Source organism: Salpingoeca rosetta, assembly GCF_000188695.1.
Source record: "Salpingoeca rosetta unplaced genomic scaffold supercont1.8, whole genome shotgun sequence".
NCBI classification, from domain to species: Eukaryota; class Choanoflagellata; order Craspedida; family Salpingoecidae; genus Salpingoeca; species Salpingoeca rosetta.
This window is the reverse complement of record NW_004754926.1, coordinates 704,341-724,360: the sequence shown is the minus strand read 5'-3', so window position 1 is coordinate 724,360 and position 20,020 is coordinate 704,341. Positions and strand designations below refer to the sequence as shown.

The 20,020-nt window shown below is 55.2% G+C and overlaps 7 protein-coding genes across 7 annotated transcripts in view; 3 read left to right on the top strand and 4 right to left on the bottom strand.

Annotated features, from left to right (window-relative positions):
• Positions 1-3,466, bottom strand: part of PTSG_03626 (uncharacterized protein) — a gene marked incomplete at its 5' end in the record, with an annotated part of 3,992 nt that extends 526 nt beyond the window's left edge. Inside the window, 7 exons of the mRNA XM_004995297.1 lie at positions 1,276-1,381; positions 1,543-1,610; positions 1,932-1,985; positions 2,200-2,285; positions 2,540-2,633; positions 2,780-2,954; positions 3,252-3,466. Coding sequence (XP_004995354.1) covers positions 1,276-1,381; positions 1,543-1,610; positions 1,932-1,985; positions 2,200-2,285; positions 2,540-2,633; positions 2,780-2,954; positions 3,252-3,466 — 798 coding nt within the window. The remainder of the gene's footprint in view (positions 1-1,275; positions 1,382-1,542; positions 1,611-1,931; positions 1,986-2,199; positions 2,286-2,539; positions 2,634-2,779; positions 2,955-3,251) is intronic.
• Positions 3,467-3,820: 354 nt separating this feature from the next.
• On the top strand, positions 3,821-10,785 carry PTSG_03625 (uncharacterized protein). Its single transcript, XM_004995296.1, has 18 exons — positions 3,821-4,063; positions 4,468-4,524; positions 4,719-4,816; positions 5,057-5,145; positions 5,412-5,516; positions 5,639-5,754; positions 5,943-5,985; positions 6,186-6,327; positions 6,536-7,060; positions 7,327-7,519; positions 7,908-7,986; positions 8,217-8,307; positions 8,509-8,564; positions 8,882-9,138; positions 9,470-9,760; positions 9,948-10,024; positions 10,263-10,356; positions 10,531-10,785. Exons 1-18 carry the CDS (start codon positions 3,990-3,992, stop codon positions 10,715-10,717), a joined length of 2,574 nt encoding a protein of 857 aa, XP_004995353.1. The 5' UTR covers positions 3,821-3,989; the 3' UTR covers positions 10,718-10,785.
• A 662-nt stretch (positions 10,786-11,447) lies between these two features.
• Positions 11,448-12,352, bottom strand: PTSG_03624 (uncharacterized protein; the record flags this gene model as incomplete). Its single annotated transcript, XM_004995295.1, has 2 exons — positions 11,448-12,005; positions 12,299-12,352. The coding sequence occupies 2 exons, from the start codon at positions 12,350-12,352 to the stop codon at positions 11,448-11,450; spliced, it is 612 nt and encodes a 203-aa protein (XP_004995352.1).
• Positions 12,353-12,513: 161 nt separating this feature from the next.
• On the top strand, positions 12,514-15,114 carry PTSG_03623 (uncharacterized protein; the record flags this gene model as incomplete). Its single annotated transcript, XM_004995294.1, has 5 exons — positions 12,514-12,749; positions 12,994-13,651; positions 13,908-13,962; positions 14,112-14,166; positions 14,549-15,114. The coding sequence occupies exons 1-5, from the start codon at positions 12,632-12,634 to the stop codon at positions 15,112-15,114; spliced, it is 1,452 nt and encodes a 483-aa protein (XP_004995351.1). The 5' UTR covers positions 12,514-12,631.
• Positions 15,115-15,508: 394 nt separating this feature from the next.
• On the top strand, positions 15,509-16,697 carry PTSG_03622 (neural cell expressed). The gene is made up of 2 exons (XM_004995293.1): positions 15,509-15,846; positions 16,311-16,697. Exon 1 carries the CDS (start codon positions 15,594-15,596, stop codon positions 15,831-15,833), a length of 240 nt encoding a protein of 79 aa, XP_004995350.1. The 5' UTR covers positions 15,509-15,593; the 3' UTR covers positions 15,834-15,846; positions 16,311-16,697.
• Positions 16,698-17,044: 347 nt separating this feature from the next.
• On the bottom strand, positions 17,045-19,723 carry PTSG_12047 (uncharacterized protein; the record flags this gene model as incomplete). The annotated part of the gene is made up of 2 exons (XM_004995292.1): positions 17,045-18,471; positions 18,625-19,723. 2 exons carry the CDS (start codon positions 19,721-19,723, stop codon positions 17,045-17,047), a joined length of 2,526 nt encoding a protein of 841 aa, XP_004995349.1.
• Positions 19,724-19,853: 130 nt separating this feature from the next.
• Positions 19,854-20,020, bottom strand: part of PTSG_12046 (uncharacterized protein) — a 2,786-nt gene continuing 2,619 nt past the window's right edge. Inside the window, exon 5 of the mRNA XM_004995291.1 lies at positions 19,854-20,020. This exon is cut by the window's right edge and continues 353 nt beyond it. Coding sequence (XP_004995348.1) covers positions 19,972-20,020 — 49 coding nt within the window. The 3' untranslated portion in view covers positions 19,854-19,971.

The window sequence follows — 20,020 nt, the reverse complement described above, 5'->3', positions numbered from 1 at the left end:
CTGTTCGCTTTCCTGGGCCGTCCCCTCTTTCATGTACCTTGTATCCTTCGTTAGTCGCTGCTGTCGTAACCTAAACAATTTTGCAATGCTTCGCTCTTGTGAGTGACAGGCTTGAGCAGGGCGGGGGGTTAGTTGGGTCTTGCTACAGTGGCTGGTAGTAGCGTGTCCATCGCTGTCTTTCCTAGGCTACCTCAATCCTGTGCTTCCTTCTGTCTGCGATAGTTAAATCGCGGTATATATTGGCATTCGTGTTATCTTTTCTCTCTTCCCTTCTATATATTCTTATCTGTTCTGCTTTAGTATTCTCTCAAAAGCGTCTGCTGCTTTTTTTTTATTTTTGGGCGTCTGCGATTTGCCTGTCCAGCTTCCACGGTTCCCAGGTTTTGGGTATGGATTTGTGTTTTTGTGTGGGCTCAGATGTTGTGCACATGGGTAGCAGGTCTTTTATGTGCTTCATTATTAGACTGAATTTGACTCTCGTTCTCACAAATAATCTGATACGTATTCATGCACACACACACACACACACACACACACACACACACACACACACACACACACACACACACACACACACACACACACACACACACACACACACACACACAACAGTGATGGCAGCGGTGGTGGTGAGGCATGGATGAAGTGTGGCTGGCAATTCTGAATCGTGCATGCATGCGAGTGTATGAATTCACCCACCACTGCTCCCCATTCAAAGGAGGTTTGCGGTGTGTACACAAACTTGGGTGTGTTTCCATATCGCCACAACCAGCCCTGCATGTACGCACAAGCGAGAAAGAGAGGTGGTGAATGTGAATGCAAAAGCGTCAATGTGCGTGTGCGTGTGCGTGTGCGTGTGCGTGTGCCCATGTATCCATGTGCGCATGTGCGCATGTGCGCATGTGTATACGTGCGCGTGTGTCTGCGCATGCATGTGTGCATGTGCATGTGGCTGCATCCTGGGACGGCAAAGGCACTGATGACACACGCGCAGCTTTGAGATGTCGGCGTGCCAGGGTTCGTGCTTGGTGGTCGTGTTCAGGGAATGCGTGACCAGCGCGCGTGCCTGTAGTGCACGAGAACAGATGGACGTTGACAAGGCAGCGGTTGCGCCATGAGAGCGGTGTCTTCACGCAATGAGCAGCCTGTTCAACTGCGCACATCCACCAGCACGAGCAATTCTTCACACGCACATGCACAAATGCACACACAGTTACACCCATTTACACAACAACACACAAACACACACACACACACACACACGTACACACGTACGCCGAGTTGTCTCCAGTACTCCTGGGCGATGAGTGATGGCAGGTCAACGGAGCGCGAGCGGTGCTGTAGCGATTGCATCTCCCGCTCAAGCGTCGTCACAGGTGACCTGGCACCAGCGCGGAGTGATCGCGTGTGTGTGTGTGTGTGTGTGTGTGTGTGTGTGTGTGTGAGTGAGAGAGAATGTGCGCGTCAAATGCAAAGACATACACAGACACAAGCACACAGACACACACACCAACACACATATACACATACACACAAACACACCTTACGCTCTCAATGCCTCTACTCTGGATGTCAGAGGACATGGGGCTCTTGAGATAGTGGCTGATCGCCTACAATAACAACAACAACAACAACAACAACAACAACAACAACAACAACAACAACAACAACAACAACAACAACAACAACAACAACAACAACAACAACAACAACAACAACAACAACAACAACAACAACAACAACAACAACAACAACAACAACAACAACAACAACAAAAGGGACCACTATTGAGGAAGGAGAACATGGCAGATGGACGCGGCGGGGAAATTCAAAAGGAACAAGGAACAACGAGGACGATGCGTGCCATCACTGTTTAGATACACAGCATACACGCATATCCACACACACACACGCACCACTCGCGAACAAACCTGTGGGTCTGAATCAATGAGCAGTGTGCAGTGATGATACGCAGCTTGCGTTTTCTGCAATGATGGCAATGCGTGATCAAAAGCTATGAGAAACTTGACAGAGATTAGCAGAAGGACACAGAACAAACAGAAGCACACACGCGCATGTGCATGCACATGCACACTGCGTCTTTGTGTGTGTGTGTGTGTGTGTTTTATTTAGTCAGGTACAAACACGCAGCAACAACGTCAGCAAGGAACTGTCTCAAGCTTTGTGTGTTGTACTTGCCAGTCTGAACGCCGATCCAGACAGCTTTCGATCGCCAACGAAGATGTCACTTCGCTTGGGCCTCACCGTACAGTCCAACCCATATGCTGTGAACACATGTGAGCTGAAAACGGTGGACATGGGAGCCAACAGCATGCGCGCATGCGTTTCACACGTACACAACCACATGAGCACACATACACAAGCGCAACACCTGAAACTACAACCCCATGTACACGCACACATACACGCACATATATACACACACAGGCAAACACACACACACAAGCAAGCACACACACACAAGCAAGCACACACACACACACACACACACACACACACAAGCAAACGCATGACTGACCTTTCTTGATGACAGCAGCAATAACGCCCGAGTTGAGCTCCGGGTTGTGTTTTGCTCGGGATGTCATGAACGTGACGTTCAAGTTGCCCGCATCCTAACATGCATCAACATGGAGTTATGAGGAGAGTGAAGCAACACTTGTGACCAAGCATGCTGAGCACTGGAAAGCAGGAAAGCCGTGCGCGAATGCAAGCAGCAGTCAGGCATCCGTGCAAGCACTTGTGTCGTGTCATGGCGTACATGGTATACGGTGCCACCGCCACTTCTCCGGCGTGCCAAGTGTACACTGTCCTTGGCCATGGCTGGGAGGTTGCACTCGATCCAAGGGTTCTGGTGCGAGCCAATTACAACACACGGATCATTCCGCCAAAACAGCATCGCGGCCTGATCGTTCCAGTCCGTGCTCTCATGCAACCTGCACAATACACGTTGGGAGGGGGTGGGAGCGTGCACGCGCATGTGTGAGTGAGTGAGTGAGAGTGTGTGAGAGAGAGAGTGTGTGTGTGTGTGAGTGTGTGTGTGTGTGTGTGAGTGTGAGTGTGTGTGTGTGTGTGTGAATACACTTGTAGAAGGCATTTTCGAAGCAAGGCATCAATCAGGCCAATGTGTATGTATGTGTGTTGTGTAGTTGTGTGCTGTAGTTGTTGTTGTCGAGAAAAATAAAACAGTCACCGCGCACACCACACGCACACGCACACGCACACGCACGCACCATGTCTCAAAGGCGAGGTTGCTGTAAACGTCAGTGCTGGAGATGTTGTAGCAAGAAAGGGTCGACACAGAGCGACGTCCACGGCCACAAGGGACAGCAACAGCCGGCTTGGAAGCAGCAATCCTTGTTGCGGAACACCTGAAGCTCCTGCTGCCACTGCGTCTGCTCCTGCTGCCACAGCGCTGTGCAACTCGACACAACAGCACCGTCATCATCGCCTTCGCTGCTGGTGTGGTTGTTGGCGATTCGTGGAAAATTTCACACAATTATCGTAAACTTGTCCGGGGTTTTGCGACGATGCGATCGATGATGATGTGGTTGGCTGGTTGGGGTTTGTGTAGGTGTTTGTTGTCGTGTGGGTTGTGCTTTGATCTGTGTCGTGTGTGCGTGTGTATGCGTGTGTGTGCGCTGTGGTGCTAGATTTGCTCCCCTGCCTCCCTTGCTTTCCCTTCGCCTGTGTGTCCTGTTTTGTGTTGGTGATGTGTGCAGTGGCGGTTTTGGCGCGCTGGGATGCAGCAGTCGCCATTCACCGCACTGCGCTGCACCAGGAACACGAGCCAGCACAGGCCAGCACGCACCACACACCACACGACAGCGTACTTGCACTTGTCGAGCGTCGTGCACAAGCACGCAAGTGCCCCTCGACACAACAGCAACCACAACAACAACAACAACCACAACCATAGCGAGCATATTTGAGTGCCTGCTGTCATCCTCCCAGCCCGCGCGCGCATTGCCATGGCGCTGTTCTATCGACAGGAGGTGCTGGGCAAAGAGTCGCCCCTTTTCCTGGCCTGGCACGCTGGTATCATGTAAGTGTGCTGTTGAACGTGCAGCGCAGTTTTGTGTCTTCCGAAACAGCGAAACAAGGGCGCCTGACAACGGGGGATCGTCGCATATCACTCACTCATACACGCACGAACACGGCGCTCGCTTACACGCGGGTACATTGCCTCACACACTCACACTCACACTCACACTCACACCCATCGCACACTCACACTCACACTCACACTCACACACTCACACTCACACTCATACTCATACTCATACTCACACACTCACGCTCACACTCACACGCACACTCACACGCACACTCATACTCACACACTCACACTCACACTCACACGCACACTCACACTCACACGCACACTCACACTCACACTCACACTCACACTCACACTCACACACATGCGCATGCTCTTCTCCGGTGCAGTGGCTGCAAAGGCATCAGCCGCACGAAACTGCAATCCCTTGACATTGTCATGATGTGGTGCGCTCAAGATAGCAAGATGCTCCTGCTTGTTTCGTTCTGGCGCCTAGCTTGTTGCCAAGCGTCTCTCGAATGTCCTGCCCCTCGCTCCTCTGTGCTTTCTTCCCCTCTGCATCTTCTCGCGCCTGTGTTTTATCTTTGAACTCAACTCACACCACGTCAACTCTTGCGCACATCTCCCCTGCTGACCTCAGCACGGAAGTATCAGGGTCTAAACTGGCTGTCCGAATCACAGGAACCCTCATGAAGGGCGTGTGTCTTCTCTTTGCCCAACAATGTCGAATGACCCTTGGTCAGTATCAGTGTGTGCGAATGTGTGTGTGTGTGTGAATGGGTGGTGTGTGTGTGTGTGTGAATGGGTGTGTGTGTGTGAGTGGGTATGAGTGGGTATGAGTGGGTGTGTGTGGGGGATGAGTGGGCATGAATGTACAATCTTACCGGATCCTGAGTGTTTGTTTCGTGTGTTCGCAAGGTGCAGACACGTGCTTGTCATGCTCATGCCACATCACCACTTGCCATGTCTATGTTATAGCCTCTGCAGAGACGCTGCGCGCCAACTGTCGCATCCGTTTTGTGACAGATATCGCCGCTGTGACGAAGAAGCGCGGGCTCGTTGCTAACGTATTACACAAACATGCCTTGATGTGTTGCTATGCTGTATGGGCTGTGGAACTTGTGGACCCGCGTGACCATCTTGATGCATGCCCATGTCCTCACACCAATGCTCACATCCTTGCCCCTGATTATGTGTGCCTGTGTGCGTCTGTGTCTGTATGTGTTTGTGTGTGTGTGTGTGTGTGTGTGTGTGTGTGTGTGTGTGTGTGTGTGTGTGTGCGTGCGTGTGTGGGTGTCGCTCTCTCTCTCTCTCTCTGTGTCTGTGTATTCAGCTGCACACAATCACACTTCATGATGCGATGGACAGCGATGACGACGACTTCTTGCTCCTCGAACCAGAGACACTCGATGCATTTGCTCAGGACTTTGAGACAGAGGTGAGCATGGGGTCACATGTATGCAAGCGTCACCCACGTTGACATGTGTGTGTGTGGTCTGCGTTGACGCTCACGCACGTGGCACTGTCTGTCCACCTCCACACCATGCACGTCATCATTAGCACGAGCAGATACATCACCACCACCACCAGCAGCAAGAGGCGCTGGCTCTGCCGTGGACAGGTGGCTCCTTTACGCTCACTGAAGCCGAGCGATCATCCCTCTTCCTCGATGATGAGTGCGTTACAGCTGCATTGTGTTCTGTTTGGTGTGTGTGTATACGTGTGGTGTGCATGTGTGAGTTGGTTTTGCCTACCTGTACATGCACTTGTGTGTGTGTGGTGAGTATGTGTGTGTGTGTGGTGTGTATGTGTGTGTGTGGTATGTGTGTGTTTGTGCTCACTTTTGGGAACGAAACTCTTGTAGTGTTGTACCTGACAGCGAGCTTGTGGATCACAAGCAATATCAGGTACGCCCTTGTCGTCCCTGAGCCGTGGTTTGGTGTCCAAGTACACTTGCTGCCTTCAAGTGTGGTTGCCATGCTCCATATCATCGCACACCTGCAAGCACGCACACACAAACATGCACACCCACATGCACACATACATACACACTCGCGCGCGCGGCGATAATCACCCGCCCTTGCACCTGTGCATGTGCATGTGTCAGGTTGCTTCGCATGACCAGATCCGTCTCGTGACACCGGAACAAGGGCGGGCAGTCACGCCACTCTCGAGTCTGAGCACAACGCCTGAAGACGTGTTTGCTGTTCTCACCGCAGACGCACTCGCAGACACCGCGCTCAGCATTGGTGAGCACCGTGCGGGTCTATGCACGTGGCGATTGCAACAGTGGTGATTCTGAACCAAGTGCGCATGCGTGTGTGTGCATGCATGCGTGTGTGTGGATATGTTCGTGAATTAGCAACTATGTGTGCTTGTGTGTGTGTATGTCTGCTCATTGATACACACACATATCTCCAATGATTCACACCAATATTGGCACTTGCACATGTACAGCACGGTCAGCGGATGATGATCCGCTCACACACATCGTGCCGAGCCCCGCGTTTGCCCGCGCACCGCGCTCCCCACACCGTCGTCACGCTGACAGCAACAGCCCAGGCAAACGCAACCATAGTGGCAGTGGTGGTGGCGGTGGTGGACGAAGGCAGGCGATGGGTGTCGTGGCCTCAGCGCTGGTGGATGGCGGTGACGCTGCCGTGATTCAGCAGCACATGCACGCTTCTCATCATCAGCAGCAGCAGTTTGGGGAGGCGGATGATATGGGCGGGTACCCTGATGATGGTGTCAATGACAACGACGACGACAATGACAACGATGACGACGATGGCAACGGTCGTGGCTTAGGAGACAACGACGCTGGTGGTGGTGGCAGCGGTGGTGGTGTGAGCCCACACGTCGCGCAGGTGCCACTGCAGCACCAACCCCTCGCTGTCGCCAAGCATGGTCACAACAACAGTGCTGCCGCTTCTGCGAGTGGCGCGACGGCAACCATCACGGACGTGGCTTCCTTGACAGCAGGTGCAACTGACTCTGTGTGTGCGTGTGTGTGTGTGCGTGCGTGCGTGCGTGTGTGTGCATTTATTCGTATGTCGTCTGTGGTATTCGTGTGTGTGGGTCCGCACGAAGGTGCACTGCCAAAGCTTGTGTCTTGTACACGCCAAAGCTTGTGTCTTGTACACGTGTGCTTTCTGTGCACGAGAGCACAGGAGTCAGTGACACCCCGGAATGTTGCTGAAGCTCATCCACCAACGTGCTGGTGCACGGATTGCTTCACCCGTTTCCAGGCACCGTGTATGAGCAAGTGCAAACCAGCGGGCAAGCAAGCAGCCACCCGCCACCACTGTCAGCGCCAATGTCATCATCGCCATCGTCACCGACATCATCCTCTGCCGCTGCGAGCACAGCCGCCAGCCCGACACAACAGCACAAGAAGCGGCGCAGGCGAAAATTGAAGGTCGACCACACCCTCGCATTCAGGTGCACGACTGTGTGCATGTGTGTGTGCATGTGTATGTATGTATGTATGTATGTGTGTGTGTGTGCATGTGTGTGTGCATGTGTATGTATGTATGTGTGTATGTATGTGTATGTGTGTGTATGTGTGTGTGTGTGTGCGAGTGTGTGTGTGTGTGTGTGGGTGGGTGTGGGTGTGTGTGTGTGGGTGTGTGTATGTATGTATGTGTGTGTGTATGTGTATGTATGTGTGTGTGTGTGTGGGGGGGGGGGAGGGTGTGCTGACATGTGCGCATGGTAGCGTGGCAGTAATTGGGTGCTCAAGTGCCTCTGTTTACAATTGTTGTGCTTTCAATCACAGCTGACGAAGCTTCTTGCCGTTGTCACTTATGTGCATGTCATATGCCACCAGTGATGATGTCATGTATGAACAGACCATGTCAGACGCCTGGGAAACGCTCCATCTGCGCTCCCACATGCTCACTGCCATGGTGAGTGATAGGGGTGGCGCTTGTTTGTGATGCTCTGTGTGTGTGTGTGTGTGTGTGTGTGTGTGTGTGTGTGTGTGTGTGTGTGTGTGAGCGTACGAAGAGGAACACCTGCCGCTTGTGCGCGTTCGTGGGTGTGGCCCCACGAGTGTGGCCATGCTGTTCCTCACATCAATAGCCCTCATGTCTTACACGCGTCACATTGTCCTCGGTAATCGTGCGGGTGTGTGCAGCCAGCCAGCTCTGCGTTCCGCTATCGCATGGCCGTGCAGAGCTTGGCAACAGTCCCATGGCACAGGAGAGGGACACACATCACTCAGCGAGGTTGGTCCCACACTGACAAGCAAACTCCATCACACACACACACGCGCGCGCGCGCATGCATACGTGAATATACCCAGACACACACGCACACGCACACATCTATCAAGCACGATGCACATGGTGACCTGCGCGGCGAATTGTCATTCTTTCTCTTCACACTACGCTCTCGGATGTGTTCTTGTTTTGTGCGTCATCTTGAAGGCACACGAGCACGAATTCAGAACCGACTGGCCCTGGGCATCGACGCTTTACGAGAGGTGTGCTTGCAACGATGTTGTTGATGCAGTGACATCATTCCATGAATGCAGTGCGACAGTGCAACTGTGTACTGGCTGATGCTTGGTCCTCGTCTTCCATCTCCCACTTAGGCGCAAACATGCTCTCCAATGCACACACATGCGTGCTTGTGCACATGCTTTCCTTCGCACGCACACACACACACACACACACACACACACACACACACACACGCACACGCACACACACACACACACGCACACACACACACACGCACACACACACACGCACACACGCACACACACAAATATCCACACCCTCGTGCGCACTTTCCCAGCGATACGCGGCCAAAAGGAATGCAAACTATCTGAACAGCGGCGACGACGACGACGACGATCATGAGGCGGCAGGCGTCGAAGGCGACCGAAGCGCCAGTGATGATGACAATGATGATGACCATGCGGATGATGGCGATCGGGCAGATATGAATCAAGAGCAGCAGCAACAGCAAGGTTTGGGTGACGTCTCGGCAGTGGAAGCGAATAGCGCCCTCCCACTTGATGACCCAGAAGTCGGCCGCGCCTCCCCAACATCGTAAGACAGCTCTCAATCCACGTTGCTCGGTGGTTTTGCGGTCATGCACCGCAGGGCTGCAATCTGATCTTGCTGTTGTTGTTCATGCGTCATCGTTGGGCGGTAGCGAGCAGCCACAGCTCAGTATACACGTCACCCAAGCACATACACGCACCCACGCACATACATACACACACACACACAAGCACACACACACACAAGCACACACACCCAAACACACGCACACACCCAAGCACGTCCACACATACGTCCACACACACACATACACACACTTTTCACCCACATTCGCCGCTTGTTTCATTTCCACATGCGTTTTTGTACTTGTGCACAGGTCGCCGCGATCGGTCCCTCGTCCGTGGCAGAGCCCGGCGTTTTCGCTGACGGGCGCACGGAGCATTGAGCGCGCGCGTCACAGCCGTCGCGAGTCCGCACTCTCGTCGGGACTTCGTAGCGTCCGTTCAGCTGCTGGCGGCAGCGGCAGTGATGGTGATGCTGGTGATGGTGGTGATGGTGGTGATGGTGGAGATGGTGGAGATGGTGGTGATGGTGATGGGACACCGCGAAGTCGCGCACGCTCTCTTGCGGCTGTATTTGAGGCGGCAGCGGCTCAAGAACAGCAGAGGTAATGGGCACTTGTGAATTGCTGTGTGTTGTTTGTGCGGTTCGTGGTTCGCGCTTGGCGTGTGCTGTGCTGTGGTGCGCACGCCAGTTGGGCTTGCAAGACGCTTCTCGTGCTTGCAAATAATTCACGCCGATGATTTCGTGCTGCATGCTTGGTGCATGATACTTGGTGGTTCCCACCCATGCAGCAATGTGTTTGGCACTGCCCCAAGCCAGACAGAGGCAACCAGCCTTCTTGGAGTGAACCCACTCGACGACTCCACAGGTGTGTGTGTGTGTGTGTGTGTGTGTGTGTGTGTGTGTGTGTAATCTAGGTATTCATGTGTTTGTGTGGAGTTCATGCGTTCATGTGCATGTGAATGTGTGGTGTGCTGGCGGCGGTCTTCGTGAATCATCCCTGAGGCGTGTCGTGGGGGGGGGGGCGCTCCTGTTGGACAACAGACACGCGCGAGTTTGTCCAAACCTGTACCCACACTTCAAGTGCGTACGTGTGGTGCATGTAGTGGATATGGATGCTGTGGTACGAAACGCGCCTGATGTCCTCAAAGAAATCGAGATGCTGGACACCATCACGGAGGAAGGCAAGGAGTTTCTTGGGTGAGTTCGCCATCTGTTTCATTTGGGTGCCGTTTGCGTATTGCCGTCACACGCGACGCTGGTGCATGCTGGGCTAACGACCATCTGCCTTTTGTGCATCTTTCTTTCACTTTTCTTACATCTTTGTTCCACCTGATTCACATCTTCACATCTTCACGTGCATACCTTGTCCAGGTATGTTGTTGAGCTTGGTCAGCAGAAGAAGGCCGCAGTCTCCTTTCAAGAGGTGCTCGGCACCGCCCCGACGAAGTTCATTGCTGCGTCTGGCTTGTCGCACGTGCTGCATCTTGCTGGTGCCGGGCTCTTGCAGGTCGAACAGAGCCTAGCGTTTGCCGACATTGTCATGCAGGGTGACTGGTGAAGCGATATTGCTGTTCCTGCTGTTCCTGCTGCTGCTGCTGCTGCTGCTGCTGCTGCTGCTGCTGCTGATGATGATGATGATGATGATGATGATGATGATGATGATGATGATGATGATGATGATGATGGTGGTGGTGGTGGTGGTTGTGGTGATACTGCTGTTCCTGCTACTGCTGCTACTGATGATGCTGCTGATGATGATGATGGTACTTTTTGCTAGCTCCTGGGTTTGTCTTTGTGTTGTGGGGTTCACTCAACAATAAAGGGTGTGTACAACAAAGCCAGGATGCACTCTCCACCAAAGTCAGCAGGAAATGAAGCCACACTCTTACGTTCCCGTACAACATATACGCATTTGCGACTGATGGGTTGTTGATGTTGTATTGAGTAGACTCAAAGAAACCACAATCACAGACAGTATGCAAGGAAAAGCTGTGCGCTTACACAGGCCACCAGTTAGAGGGCGGCAAAGCAACAACACTGGGTCAATGTAGCAGGCATTTACAGCTTGCAAGGCCAACAACGCACACACACACACACAAAAAGGGACAATTACAAAGCATCGCACATGTGACTACGGGATGGAATGCGGAGCTGCTGACTGAAGACGGAAACAGCGCCAAACAAACAAGCATCGAGACACGCACGACGACTTGACTACACTGAGATATCAAAACAGTGCAAGAAGGAGAGGAGAGAATGCATCTTGGGTGAATGGCGTGGCCTGGCGCTTACTCCTCTGTTTTGGCCTTCTTGCTCGCCTCAGTGTCTTCCTCTGCCTCACGCTTGGGGGACTCGGGCTTGGTTTCGGCGTCAGCCTTGTTCTTCTCGCTGTCCTTCTCCTCGTCCATCTTGTCCTCGTCGGTCTTCTTGTCTTCGTCCTTCTTGTTCTCAGCCTCGTCAGCCTCCTCTGTCTTGTCTTCGTCCTTCTTGTCCTCAGCCTCCTCTGTCTTGTCTTCGTCCTTCTTGTCCTCAGCCTCGTCAGCTTCGTCGGTCTTGTCCTCCTCGGTCTTGTCCTCTTCCGTCTTGTCCTCGCCCTTCTTGTCTTCGTCCTTCTTGTCCTCGGCCTCGTCAGCCTCCTCGGTCTTGTCCTCGTCCTCCTTCTTGGCCTCCACGTTCTCCTTGTTGTCGTCGTCGGTTGCCTCCTCCGTCTTGTCGTCGTCGGTCACGGCGGGTGCAGCAGCCTCTTCCTGCTTGTCTGTGACCTCCGCAGCAACGGCCTCCTCGGTAGTGGTGGTGGCATCAGCTTGGTTGGCGCCCATGATGACGGTTGGTATCTTGGTTCGTGCCTGGCGTACGTGCGCGACGGTGAGACTTGTGTACCTTCTGTAGGTTGCTTGTGTGTGACAAGACAAGGTTGTCTAGGCGGTCTTGCCGGGTCTTGGCGGGTGTTGGTGGGCGATGCGGTCGTCGGATGAACTTGTGGAAAATGACAACACTAGCAAGCTGGCACTGACCCAAGGTGAGTTGAATAATCACTGCTGTGGCTTTCTGCCTTTCTTCAACCGAGAGCAATGGCAATAATACTGCACACACGCAAACACACGCAAACACACGCACGCACGCAAACGCACGCACGCACGTACATCAATGTGTTCAGAAGTTTCCCGCCAACTGGTTCCGAACCTTTGGACATGCGGTGGATAGGGTGTCAATGCGTGTTATCAACAGGGTGCAAGGCGAGGGGCCAATCACCCGAACAAAAATTCAGATCAGCGCGCGAAGGAACCCGTTTCCCGCCAATTCTTCAAACCACCAAAGTTGGCGCCAACCAATAATAGTCACACAGGCCGCATCTTTCAAACCAGCGTGTTACATTACCAACTCGCGCTCTAGCTACCCCTTCGTCGTCGTGCTCGTGCCTTTGCACCTTTGCGCTGGGGTTTCACACCCTGATCTCGCTCTGCAGCCTCTCATGCTTTCAAGCTCTCAGCATCTTCGCCGCGATGTTCGCACAAACATGATTCCCGCCAACGCCAACTTCTCAACCGTTGTCCCTCTCCTTCTCACCTTCTTGCAGAACTGGTTTCTTGGTTTGCACGATCGATTCAGGCAACGCATTACTGTTGATGCCTCATTACATTGCTGCTCGTTCAAGCCGCCAGTTTTTCTTCGCAGCTTTTCACTTCTCAAACACCCCCTGCTCCATCACCGCCTCGCGTACACATGTGTTTGCTCACAACCATCCTCTCTCTTCACCCCTCTGCGGACCTCACCCTTCTGTAACTCCCCTCCTCCCTCCTCTCCTGCTGCTGCCCAATTCTCCAATCCACCAAGCAGGCCGTTACTGCTTGACTCGGGGCATGTCCCTCTTTTCCCCATCACAGCTCCTCGAGGGCTCCCAGGTCACATCATACAGCCACACGCAGTCCACCCAGGGCCCTTTCTCCGACACGCAGTCGGTTCTGTCGAGTGCCGGTAGTGTCCCCTGGACCACGGCACCAAGCTCCTCAGCTGCAGCAGGCACCCGTCAGGGCAGCGGAGACCAGTCGCAGGGCTACCCCTCACGCTCCATCGCCAACACCAGCATCCAGTACCAGGACCAGCTCAACTTCGCGCGCAACAACAACACCAACAACAGGATGGGCCAGATCATGTCCTCCGCAGCACCGTCTGCAGCCACAAACACAGCGACCAGCTCCGCTCAGAGGCGAGGCGACACGTGGCGTCAACAAACCCAGCGCCCCACCAACGATGCCACATTGTTCTATAAGCGGTACGCAGAGCAGGAATCGTTGTCACAGCATCTCTCCAACCCGGGCATCTCAGCCAAGCAGGGTCCCGTTTCTTTGCACAAATATGCGCCAGCGCGACCCCGCCTTCCCAGTGATGCGGAAGCAGATAGCGCGCAGGACACCCAGGCTCCATTTCGCTCTGGTATTGCCAGCTACACGGCGTACGTGGAGGATCTCGAGACCACCACCGTATCCTCCACGTAAGCGAACTCAGCTGAGCTGGCTCACACAAACGTGTGTGTGTGTGTGTGTGTGCTTGCGTTGTTGTGTGCGTAGCTATGTGCGTTGTTATGCGCGCGTTGTTGTGTGCGTGGGTATGTGCGCGTGTGTATGCTGTATGTTGTGTGTGCACTCCTTGCACATGAACAGCAGCTTGTGCGCACATGCTTCCTTGTACACCTAAGCACACGTGCCCGTTCAAAACCCCAGCCATCTTGTCCACTCGCCACGACCTAGGCTGTCTTCAGGGATTGAGCGTGTTTCACGCGACGTCCAGTGCCTGACCACCGAGGTATGTGAGCGCAGCCCACCTACGGCCAAGAACGTGATTGCTCGCTTTTGAATTGCCCCCCTGTTTGGTGTCTGTTCGCTTCAGCCCACCAACACCCCTAATGTATCTGCTCACTTTGTCGCCTGGCACGCTGACCTCTTGTCGTGCAGGTTGGCGAGATTGGACGGGCTATTCAAAGCGTGTCTCAGCAGCAGGACGTTGCTGGTACGTGCACGTGCAAAGTTCTAAAGTTGCGTTGGCAACTGGAACAGCGCTGTCAACTGGAACGGCGCTGTCTTTTGGATTGTTTCGTGGTCGTTTTCATGTGCGTGTGTGTACGTGTGTACGTGTGTCAGTGTGCATGTGTGTACGTGTGTACGTGTGTCAGTGTGTGTGTGTGTGTGTGTGTGTGTGTGTTGGGCGTGCGTGCGTGTTGGGCGTGAGTGTGACCAGAGCCCGTTGTGAAGCTGCAAGGGCTTGATCATGCCCCACCGCGATACATCCACAACTTGACGTACGCTCACCTCACCTCACATCTGTTCCACCTGGTCTATGACTGTTCCTTCCTGCTTCCGCAACGATGCCACCAACCACGACCACGGTGTAGGATCTGAGCAAATGGCGACGTGTTCTGAGCTGCAGAAGCTGTCCGAGGAGACGAAGCAGCTGCAGCAGAGCGTGGGGCTGTTATCCCGGCAGCTTGATGCCCAGCGCGAGAACATCCTCGCCGTCGTGGACACGGTGCAACGCGTGCTCCAGCAACAACAGCAACTTGCCATCTTGGTTGAGAAGCAGAACAAGCAGCTACAAGGGCAGCAGCAGCAACAGCAGCGCACAACCAGCACACAGAAGCAGCGGGTTCCTCTGCCTGATGGCTCACCTGAGCTCGTGCAAGCGCCAGAGGCGGCGGCGGCGGCTCGGCAGTTGTTTGCAGAGCCGAAGCAGCAACAACAGAGGCGCGCAAGGAAGACCAAGAAGCGAACGCGGGCCAAGCTGACCAGCGCAAACAAAAAGAAAAAGCAGCAACAACAGCAACCGGCAATGTCAGCTCGCCAACGGCAGCAACAACAACAAGCCCTCATTGACAACCTCTTCTTTGATTCTGATGACTCTACCACAAGCAGTGATGGCGGGGACGAGGGGCATAACGCCACCGATGGCGACAGTGAGTGACGTGCGCGATGGCGTCCGCACTTGGGCTGTGTTGAAGTTCAGAGACATGAGGAGGAGTGCTGGTTTGTTGTACTTGTTGCGATCTTAAGACCTTCGATCTTAGATCTTCCTCTTTCGTCTCTTTCGTCTCTTTGTAGCTTTGTCGCAGTTGAAGCTGTTGTTGTCTTGTTCTCTTGTTGTTGTGGTCTGCGGTGCTGGGCACTTGAAGAAATACACTGAAGAAGGGCTGGGTGCAGTCGAGTCGAGAGGCCTGCAGGCAAGCAAACAGGTGGCGGTGGGAGCTGAAGAGAAAGAGCTGAAGACTTTAAGACTTGAAGAGCTGAGGACCCGGAGAAGAGGAGAAGAGCGACCAGCGGCAGGTTTGTACGTGCAGGGCGGGCCGCATAAACGACACCACAATTTAGTTTTTCCACTGCCAGCCAAACAGCAGACAACCGCCGCAACCGACGACAGCTACACCACACCACCACACCACCACCATGCAGATCAAGGTGAAGACGCTGACGGGGCGAGAGATTGAGCTGGACGTGGAGCCAGACGACACCATGCTCCAAGTGAAGGAGAAGCTGGAAGAGAAGCAAGGCATTCCCCCAGAGCAACAGCGCCTCATCTATGCCGGAAAGCCGTTGAACGACAGCAAAACTCTCAAGGATTGCAAGATTGAGAGTGGCTGCACCATTCACCTCGTCCTCGCCCTGCGCGGTGGCCACCGCTTGTAAGCTCACCAACAAGGTGCGTCACGTTGCGTATGTTTCCGTGTACGTACTTGTGTGTGTGTGTGTGTGTGTGTGTGTGTGTGTGTGTGTGTGTGTGTGTGTGTGTGTGTGTGTGTGTGTGTGTGTGTGTGTGTGTGTGTGCGTGCGTGCGTGCGTGCGTGTGCGTGCGCACTTGTGCGTGTTTATACGGGCGTTGTTGTGGTAGCGGTGCAAGGCGCGCACCACAGTGTCGTGCGTGGATGCATGTTCGTGCGCACGCACGGTCCGTGGCCCACTGCCTTGGCGATATCCACATACCCCTCCCTGCACCACCAGACACCAAACGTCCAAACCCATGTCAAACATGCACGCACGCACCCAACATCACGCGCGCGCAATTGCCCACACAGTATCTTTTCACGCACGCTCCGTTTACTCTCGGTTGGGTTCTTGAGCTCACCCCTCCTCATACACACTCGCACTGCGCACATCTTTGCACAGGGAGGCGCACAACCTTGCCGACATCGCCCTCCTGCATCCATGCCCCCCTTCCTTCTCTGTTCGTTGGACTGGAGTAGGCGCACATGGCACTCTGCTGTTCCCGCCATGAATCCAGTGCTTCGCATGTGCCCACTAATCGGTGCTGATGCACCCTCTTGATAACGCTTTCTTTCGTCCCATGTGTGCGTGTGCTTGTGTGCGGGCGCGTGTTTGTGTCGACTGTCGACTGTAGTGCTTCCGTTGTTGCTCGACCGACCGCTCATGTGTGTGCGTGCGTGTTTGTGCTCGCGCTTGTTTGTTGAGGCCATTCGAGTGTCTGGCCTGTTCTGCTTCTCTTTGAGCGTGCGTGTGGGCATTGCTGTCGAGTAAACCATCCGTAACTGCACATCTGGCGCTCTGGGTTGTTTATACGATGGAAGTAAGTAACAACGTGTTGGGGCAGGGCGTGTAACTGTCGAAAAGGGAGAACAACAAGACAGATGGGAGATAGCTAGCAAAGGGTTGAGGGAGGCAGGAATGTTACTGGAACACAGACAGACAGACAGACAGACAGACAGACAGACAGACAGACAGACAGACACACACACACACACAGACACGCAGACACACGCAGACAGACTGACACACAAACACACAGAAACGCACAGAGACAGACCTACAGACAGACAAGACATTCCTTGCTCTCTTCACACACAAGCCCCCTTCCCCTTCCCCCGTCTCCAAAGGCCATGTGATTACATGTCAAGAACAGCCTTGGCCATGGCAACAACCTCACTCGGCGAAGGAAAGCCGGAGACCACGGTTGAGTTGTGCTCAAGCCCAAGCTTTTGCATCCCTGGGAGGTGCAACGCCTCATGGCCCACACGCCACACGGGGGTCGGGTGAGAGGCATCCGTGGACACAAAGTAGCGATTGTTGTTGGACGCGGTGCACGCGGACAGCGCCGTCTGATTGCACACGGGCATAGAGGCCACGGGCGCGGTTGTGGCATTGAAGAGCATGCACGTGTTGTGCGTGTATTGCTCGCCAAAGGTGGAGTTGAACGCGCCGTCTGACATGTAGCACGTGTGCTGCATCACCGCCAGGTCCGGGAACAGAAACAGCGAGCGCGTGGCTGTCTTCTGCGACCCGAGATAGCTCTTGGCGGGCGCATATGCGAGCACGTTGTCCGTGTCGTTGTAGAGCAGGCTGCCGTCGTCGTGGTCCAGGTTCGACAGCGTCCCACCTGCGCCAAGAATGAGCATCTTGGAGATGGTGTTTGTCCTGGGCACCACCGCCACGTTGCCGCCGCTCGCCTCGTCCACGTACAGCATGGGCTCACGTGCCCACGAGTTGAAGGCGCCGTGGTCCGCGCTCTCCCGCACACACGCAAAGAACACGGACGCCGTGAGCACGTTGCCGCCGCGAAAGCCGTCGCCCCAGTTCACGGCCGCCCGCGGCAGGTTGAATGCCACGTTGCGCGCCAGCGTGGTGTGCGCCGCCATGTACTGCGAGTATGCTGCGACCTGCTTTCCAACCAGCCCAAGGTCGTGGAAGAGGCAGCGCTGCACGGTGGTTGCGTTGGGGAAGTCTGGCCACACGCCGGCCGCAAGGCGGGGGCGGCCAAGCGCAAGGATGGCCGAGTCGCCAAGGAACGCAAACTCCGAGTCGAGCACAGAGACGTTGTTGGCGCGGCCAGACAGAAGCAGCCCATTGCCGCCGAGCCAGCGGAAGGAGCAGGCAACCACGGCGCTGTCTTCCACACCCTCCATCTCCACAGCGGCGTGGCGGGCAAACGACCACCCGGCCGTGTTGGAGTAGGGCTGCTCGTACTCCTCCATGAACGTGGGTCGCGTGGCCGTGAACACGAGGTCGCGCAAGGTGAGGTTGCGCACGGGTCTGCGCGCAGTGCCGGACACAGAAAGCACCGTTGCCTGCTGGGCGATGGTGATGGTGGTCGTGGTGTTGATGGCCGTGTTGTTGGGGATGAGGAACAGCTGCCGCGCGGACGCATCAATCCAGTACTCGCCAGGGGCATCCAGCGCACCGCGCGCGTTGTACACATACAGCTGCCGGTACTTGTCGCCAGAGTCCGGGTTGGTGCCCTGCCAGCCACCGGCACCGAAGGTGAGCGTGTGGCCGCCGCTCGCTGGTCGGCCCTTTGACGTGCTTGTCAGCGTTGCTGATGAAGAGGAAGGTGAAGAAGAAGAAGAAGAAGAAGAAGAAGTAGGAGAGGAGGAGGAAGAAGAAGAAGAAACAGAAGAAGAAGAGCGAAGTGAAGAGGATGAAGAGGAAGGCGAGTCGGGGTCGGAGGAAGGTGTTGCCTGTTCTGCACTGGCTTTGGTATTGGGGTCGCTCTGCTTGGTGATGAAGTAGCCGTAGTTCATCCACTGGTCGCGGTAGCCTGGATGGTTGTTGCCGTCCCAGTTGACTGCAATGCCACCGGTGAGGTTGGCCGGGGGTGTGGCCGATGGCGGCAAGGTGGCGCCGCCAACGCCGCGGCCCACGTGCCACTGGCGCGGGTCGACAAGTGTGTGCTCATACGTCTGATACACGGAAGGGAAAGGCAGCGTCGCCGCCTGCACGCTGACGGGGATCTCGTGCGGGCCAGGGTGGTGCGCAGGTGCATACTCGATGGGCCCGTCCACGTAGCCAGCTGGCCACAGGTCATACACCGGGTTGGCGTTTGGCCACCGCGCGGCAACGTACGCTTCGTGGTCCACGAAGACACTCAGCCCTTTGGCGGCATTGCTGAGGTCCACCTGTGGCGGCAGGGTTGTCACCAGCGTGGTGGGTGGCAGCGAAGGGTCACCCGCTGCTGTGAAGGTGAGGTTTGTCAGGCGCATGCCGCCCGATATGATGGGTCTGCGCACAGGGTCGGCGGCGCGGATGGTCACGGGAAGAGGCTGCGGACCGACGTAGACGGTGTTGGCCACGAAGTAGTGCCCGGGCTGCATGAGTATCTCCAGGGACGAGGGTGCAGATCCACTGCCATGCGCGGGCATGGACGCCGTGACTGCGAGTGCTCGCTGCAGGGATGCAAACGGGTGCGCAGCAGAGCCATCGCCATGCGTGTCGTCGCCACTCGGTGACACAAAGACTGTCATGCAGCGCTGCTCCGGTGGCGGAGTTGCTCGTGCCTGCCGTACGCGCTCGCGAAAGGTGCGCCGTGCCGTTGACGTGGAGGCGGTCGCGGCAGCAGCTGCCGCTTCGGAGCACTGGCCCAGAAACAGCGCATCGTGGATGAGCTGTGGCCAAGCGCCTGCGTCGGCGTTGCTCGAGCCAGCAAGCAGGGCGAGGGACCGGTTGTATGCCAGCTGCTTCAGTGCGCAGTCGTAGTTGTGGGGTCGCGCAGGTGGCCTGATCTGTGCGTGCACGAAAGGCAAGAGCGCGCACAACACCAGCACAAGAACAGCCCCTGCCACAACCCGCATCGTTTGCTGGTTGTTGGTTGTTGTTGTTGTTGTGGGCAGTGGTTGCGCATGAATGTGGGGTCCTCCCTTCTTGTGGGATCGCCTTGCTTGCTTTGGTTGTTGTGTTTGGTCTTCTGTCTCGATCGGTCTGTCTGTCTCTCTGTGGTCCTCTATTATTCATATGGACAAGGGCATGCCCGCAAGCGAGGCAAAGCGAGGCGAAGCGAGGCAGGATGGCAGCATATGAACAGCGAGACGGCGCTCTCATATCAGATATCCACGCGGTGTGTCTCACGCACAAGCACATCCTCCTCCTCA

Coding starts and splice junctions, on each gene's coding strand:
- PTSG_03625 (XM_004995296.1), top strand. CDS start 3,990: ATGGCGCTGTTCTATCGACAGGAGGTGCTGGGCAAAGAGTCGCCCCTT. Junction 5,146..5,411: donor AGCGCGGGCTCGTTGCTAAC/GTATTACACAAA, acceptor CTGTGTATTCAG/CTGCACACAATCACACTTCA. Junction 5,986..6,185: donor TGGATCACAAGCAATATCAG/GTACGCCCTTGT, acceptor TGCATGTGTCAG/GTTGCTTCGCATGACCAGAT.
- PTSG_03622 (XM_004995293.1), top strand. CDS start 15,594: ATGCAGATCAAGGTGAAGACGCTGACGGGGCGAGAGATTGAGCTGGAC.